The sequence below is a fragment of the Zootoca vivipara genome, chromosome 7, assembly GCF_965207765.1.
Source record: "Zootoca vivipara chromosome 7, rZooViv2.hap1.1, whole genome shotgun sequence".
In the NCBI taxonomy this organism is placed as follows: Eukaryota; Metazoa; Chordata; class Lepidosauria; order Squamata; family Lacertidae; genus Zootoca; species Zootoca vivipara.
The window spans coordinates 36,316,628-36,322,926 of record NC_142590.1 but is presented as its reverse complement, the minus strand read 5'-3'; the positions used below and the strand labels follow the sequence as shown (position 1 = coordinate 36,322,926).

Here is a 6,299-nt window from a genome sequence, read left to right as displayed (position 1 = left end):
CTCCTTTGAGATATTTTCCAAAGCAGTGTGTTGCATGACTTCATGGCTAGAATTTGTTGTAGCCTTGTTTCTCCTCATCTTCTGGTAATAACACTGTGCAATTTTCTTGCCGACTTTACATACCAGCTAAACCGTTTTTGTATTTTCTAGAGAAGTGTCACGTTAATGAAGGAAGGGAACAAATACATCTTCCTTTCAGCCTTTGTCTGCATAGCCTTGCAACCCATTTCTTCTGCTTTTTCACAAAAGCACATTTCTGTTCAGCAGTCTTGCTTAGTTCCGGCCTGCTTTTGACGTTATGGAAAGTCACTGGTCGGCCATTACTCCACATCCAGCTGCCCGTTTTACCTTCGTTTAATCCTGAAATTGGAGACCCGGCAATTGTGAAATTCACTGCCTATAAAGCAGTGCTACAGGAATTGTATTAAGCCCCATCAATACAATTATTCATAGGACAGACTCTTTGATTTGAGCATTGTTTTACCCAACACCACCCTCACACTTCCAAAAAATAGGTCAACTTTAGTTAGGAAAAGAAATGAACTTTAGCTCAGAAACAGAGCTTAAGTCAGGCACCCCCAAACTGCGGCCCTCCAGATGTTTTGGCCTACAACTCCCATGATCCCTAGCTAAGAGGACCAGTGGTCAGGGATGATGGGAATTGTAGTCCAAAACATCTGGAGGGCCGAAGTTTGGGGATGCCTGGCTTAAGCCTTACATGTATAATGTCAAAGGACATTATACATTTGGATCTCAGATAACAGGACTGTCAAAGATTCTCTGCCTGAAACGATGGAACTACAGTGGCACCTCGGTTTACGAACACAATTGGTTCCGGAAGTCTGTACGTAACCTGAAGCGAACTTTCCCATTGAAAGTAATGGAAAGTGGATTAATCTGTTCCAGACGTGTCCGCGGACTAACTACTTAAACTGAAAATACTCAAACCGAGACGTACTTAAACCGAAGTATGACTGTATTGCCAGTCAGAAAAGGCAGGTCTCTGGGCTATATGGACTTGAGCACTGGTCAGATTCAATATAGTAAAGTATATTTGCATGGCATTCCAAATCACCTCAGTTTGCTGCAATACCAACAGATCAATGGTATACATATCCACCCAGATGGAAGTCCAATTAAAATCAATGGATAAGTGCATATAGGATTACAGCTGGAATCTTTGAGAAATTTTGTGCATATACATTTGTTGATACCATGGGATTTAATTCTAAGTAAACATGGATAGGATCAGCCTTAAGAGAAGTTGAACAAATCTGAAAGGGAATGAAGTGGCAGGTTTAGCTGGGGAGATTTTTTTTCCTTTTGATTGGTTGTGAAATCAAAACACCCTGTTTCTGGACAAAGATTCAATAAAGATGTATAAAGTTATTTTGTGACCAAACATGATGGTCTTCTAGATCTGTAGCACTACCGTCTGTACCGGTTTCCCATGTCTCAAGTTTTTAGATTTATTGAATGAAGTAGGCCTACAGCACAAGGCATAAGGCACGATATCCCGAATTGTTGTTTTTTTACTTACCAATCCAAAATGGCTGCTTATTGGCAAATTTCCAAAGCCATGCCATCTCCCTTGGGGAATGAACACTGGCTAAATGGCCCTGGGACCTGTAAATGAGACAACAAAGCATGACAATGATACCCAGTCACTACGGGGTTTGTTTGTTTTTTTGGGGGGGGGGAGAGAATCTGATAACAATGTCACATGGGCACTGACAAATGGAAGCTATCATGTCATAGCTTTAAACAAAAGAGAGAGAAAATAGAAAATATAGGCTCGGGCTGGCACTTCAATTCATTCAAGAAATGTGTATTGTCTTTTATAGCAGTCATTCAATGTTCTGAAACTGTAAAAAATTAAATAACCTTAGGTACTTTAGAGCAAAATCGCCCAAGTGAGACAGGTGTAGGACACTAATTTTCAGTGTGATTATTTATGCAATCAAAAGGTAATGTGTTTTAAGTGGCTGATTGTAGAGAATAACATTTCCAATCCCATCTTCACTCCTGTCACAGGAAAGGAAATACATTCATCTTGTGCCTTGGCCTGTTTGACCTTTGGAGAGCAGAACATTTGTTAGCATGGCTTTTTAATAATGACTCTTATTTGCATAACGTATCATTCAAATAGGCCTTAATTCTGCAGGAATCATCAGAAGGACAACATATTCTGTAATTCTGAAGGTCAGAGATTGTAAAACTTATTCCATAAAAGTTATACTACACATGGTGTAAGATTTTTCACCCAGTCTTTTAACTTTATTTTGAAAATGCATTTTTCTCACTGGAATTCTAAGGAAGATAATGTGATACACTTTCATAATTTAGAATTGCTGTTGATTTTCTAGTCATCTCCAGTAGATAGAAAGATGGATCTGACCACATGACTCCAATTCATAAGAACTCTATCTAGCATTTGCTGAATCATCTCGACTTTATGGGCAACACTTCATAGTACAAAAGAATTAACTTTCCCAACCCTCTAATGTAGCATGATAATTCTTGGTGCACATACCGGTAGTAGAATTACAAACTATAATATTGTTCAACTTTATGCTACGTCACTGTACTGTTGCTATTCTAGTGGAGAAAGTGTAAGAGAAATTTAAAAAGGGATCCTTTCCCCCCTGTTTTAAATAGTCATTGAAAAAAGACAGGTATTTTTGCATTGCTTATATATATATATATCATGACAGCAATCATTACCCCACTTACCTGGGATTAAGCCCCATTGAATTTCAACAAGGCTTACTTCTGAATAGACCTGCTTAGGGTTGCACTGTTCCTGTAAATGCATTTCCCAGCAAAAAAAGAAACCCAAACAGCTTGCTTTTGCTGTTTACTTTTCAATTTAATGTAGACCACATTGCTGTAATTTATCCATCAAGCAATTATGATTAGGCCTTCTCTCCTCTTTAGAAGTCCTAAATTTACTTCACTTATTACTCTTTTTCTTAAGGCATTTTTTCTTAAGAGATGGAATAAAGCAGTGTCCAGTTGTTGTTGTTTTTAAACCTCACATCCTCTCCCTTTCCTGCTTGAATCTAATAAAAAAGTTAAAGCTGCACATATATTTCTCTTTATGAAAAACATTTGAAGGAAACAAAACAAGAAAAATGTTCTTCGGTTCTTGTGAGGTACCGTAAACAGCACAACATTCTAACTACGGAAATATACAGTTTCAGGCCTTCATTTGCTTCCAGTTCTTTCCGGGCAACAGATTTGCCAACATATTTTGTTTCAGTTTAGTGGAACTATTTTCATAACTATCCTCAAAGGCTTTCAATGCAAGGTCAGACCAGCTTCATGCTGGAGTGGGGAGTTTATTAACAAGTGTGACTAAACCATTCCCTTGTTGCCCACTTCAATTTCCAGTTTGTCAGCAAGCATGAAAACGACAGACCATAAATGCTCATGGGGTTTTTAACTGGTTACATGGAATATTAGGATGCCTGTTACAGGGCAAAAAGCTCAACACCTTCAGGAAAGTGGATTAAAACAAAGTCAATTAAATAGTGGGCTGCCTTTCGGGGGGGAGGAGGAACTCGTCACATATGGGAAAGCAAAATTACTTTGTATTATTATTTTCATTGCATTGGAAATGGTTTGCTGGGTATGTTTTTAAACTGCACATCACTCTGCTTTTTAAAGCTGTTCTGTGGTTCTTGTGCAATGTTACTGCATTATTGCGGTCTGGAGTGGCACTCTTGCATTGTAGCACGACAAAGTGGAACATAAAAACCCCACCAGAACATTCGCAGTATGAAATTTTAAAGGATTTCAGCAAGAAGTTACGGGACACGCACTGATTGGAAATGAAGTTGTGTGTCCGCCCTGAATGGGCACAAACAGTTCTGAAAGGGGGATCACATATAACTGCCCCAATACCATCATGAGCACAAATAATCCTGCGCACACACAAAACGAGATCTGGAGGGGCCCTTATACTGTATGGGGCAGGCACCCCCAAACTCTGCCCTCCAGCTGTTTTGGGACTACAACTCCCACCATCCCTAGCTAACAGGACCAGTGGTCAGGGATGATGGGAATTGTAGTCCCAAAACAGCTGGAGGGCCAAGTCTGGGGATGCCTGGTATAAGGGGACATATAAATTCAGTAAATAAAATAAGAATGTGCTAAACCTGGATTTTAATCAAATGGTGTTACTGTTCCTAGGGAGATATACCAATACGTTTTTCAATCAGATTTCTTTGTTTCCTTTCAGCAGCAACACAGCCACTGCTTAACAGTAGGCCCAACTAGACCACTCTTGCTTATTCTCTCCAGGGTCTCAGGAATATGGATGAGGCCAGAATTTTCCTGCTTTCAAAGCATGTATTCCACCATAGACTTATGTTCAGTGGTGAAAGAAAGCAGTTCTTTTGGTGGACCTGTTGTATTTGATTGGTTCCTTTGGAAATCCCAACATTCCGACCCATTCTGTCCCTCTATTAGATATCAGCCAACATACTCTAAAATAGTATCTACCGCTTCAATAGGGTTTTGAGCCTCCAATTTTTTATTTTAGCACTCACATGGGTCCCATGTTATGATGCCAAAAGATTCTTTTGTTCCTCCTACGGTAAGTTTTCTTCAAGTATTCATATTTATTAAAAATACTAATGATGACTTATTATTGACTTTCCCCATAGGTTCACTGCTGCAATATTATGATGCAAAAGCTCTACTCCATTTGCCCATACAGTGGTACCTCGGCTTTCGAACTTCTCCGTTGATGAATGTTTCAGAACTCGAACGCCGTAAACCTGGAAGTAAATGCTTGGTTTTCAAACACTTATCGGAAGTCGAACATGCCACATGGCCTTCGTATGGAGTTTTCCATTTTGAGGCTTCCATATTGAGTTTTCGGGTTTTCGAACATTTCAGAACTTGAACGGTCTTCCAGAATGGATTACGTTTGAAAACCGAGGTACCACTGTATATGATTCTGTGAGGCCAAATGTTTTTGTAACCACTCCCACTTAGGACTCCCAAACGTGTTCTTTAAATAGAATATTTTTTTTAGTGAGGGATGCCAACTATTGCAGCCCTCATTGAGTCCAAAAAAGATCTGTCACCATGGGCGCTCCAATCCATTCCCAGATGGCCAAACCTCAACAAATGAGTGATGAGTGACAACCCTTTTCTTTCAAAGATTCCCATACCATTTCCTGCATGCTTTTTCAGCACTGTCCCAGGATGCATTTCTAACGGAGCTCAAAATGTAGCAGTGCTTGTTTCTGAGCGTCCAACTGGAAGGGCACTTCCTCGATTTAGTTCTCTAAGAAGGGAAAAAATAGACCCAAAACAGTATGATTATACATCGCTGACGAACTTCATGCCTGAGCTCTTTCCCACAAAAAAATACTCTTGCTCTTTTGAGGAGCCTAAATGGGCACATATGGCGTCTCAGATTATGCTTCCTAATTCATGCCTCTTAAGATAGGTATGGAAGCAGTTTACAGACGTGTGAAAAGTACAAATTGGCTGGCATGTCTAAGTGAGAAATAAAGATGCAACATTTAGATGTGCATGTGCATAAGGAGAGACAGCACATTGAAATGTTTTATTTACATTCGTTTATAAACATATTTATAAACCACTTTTCATAAAAGAAAAATAGCAGAGTGGCTTACAAGAATCATACAATAAAAAAACATATGAGTGGGTAGCTGGGTAGATAGATATGGCAGGATAGGCAAACATCTACTGAGTTGTTGTCTGGGTGACTCGCTGCAAGTAACCTGTCCCTATCATCAGGTCACATTAACTGGAGCTGGTCCCACAACACTGGGCTTAACATTGCATTGGCTACCTCAACCGGCACGGCTGCAATAGCAGAGTCTAAGTCACTGTGGAGCCAACTAACTTCCTCCTCAAAGCATTTAGCCATTGGTTACCATGTACTCCAGAGGTCAGGGGCAACCGATGTCTGGACTGTAGGGAACAACTTTGCTGGGCAGTTCCTCAAGGATGCAATTGAGGCAGTGAAGTAGGCTCTCTTTATTTCCCTCACAGCCATGTGTTAGGCCTGATTATGAGCCTGAACACATGCTCAGTCAGCTCCAGAGTGAGATCTAACCCACTCTTTACCCAGTTAGTTTCATTGACCTCAGTTGTATAGGGGACAGACTTGATCAGATCAGCAACATCTCCCGATCACAATCTCTTCAGCTACTTTTCCTCTGAGCCCCTGCATTTTTCCCTAAAGGAAGAAAAGCAATCAAGGGGGTGATTTTGCTGTGTGTGTGTGTGTGTGTGGATATTAACAGGGAAAGGAT

General features: G+C 40.2%; 1 protein-coding gene across 1 annotated transcript in view; it reads right to left on the bottom strand.

Moving 5' to 3' along the window:
- Positions 1-126: 126 nt before the first annotated feature.
- The window catches only part of LOC118088169 (FRAS1-related extracellular matrix protein 1-like), a 106,764-nt gene continuing 100,591 nt past the window's right edge, over positions 127-6,299 (bottom strand). The window contains 4 exon segments of the mRNA XM_035121448.3: positions 127-159; positions 161-360; positions 1,541-1,626; positions 5,184-5,299. Of these exon segments, the coding sequence (XP_034977339.2) occupies positions 127-159; positions 161-360; positions 1,541-1,626; positions 5,184-5,299 (435 nt within the window).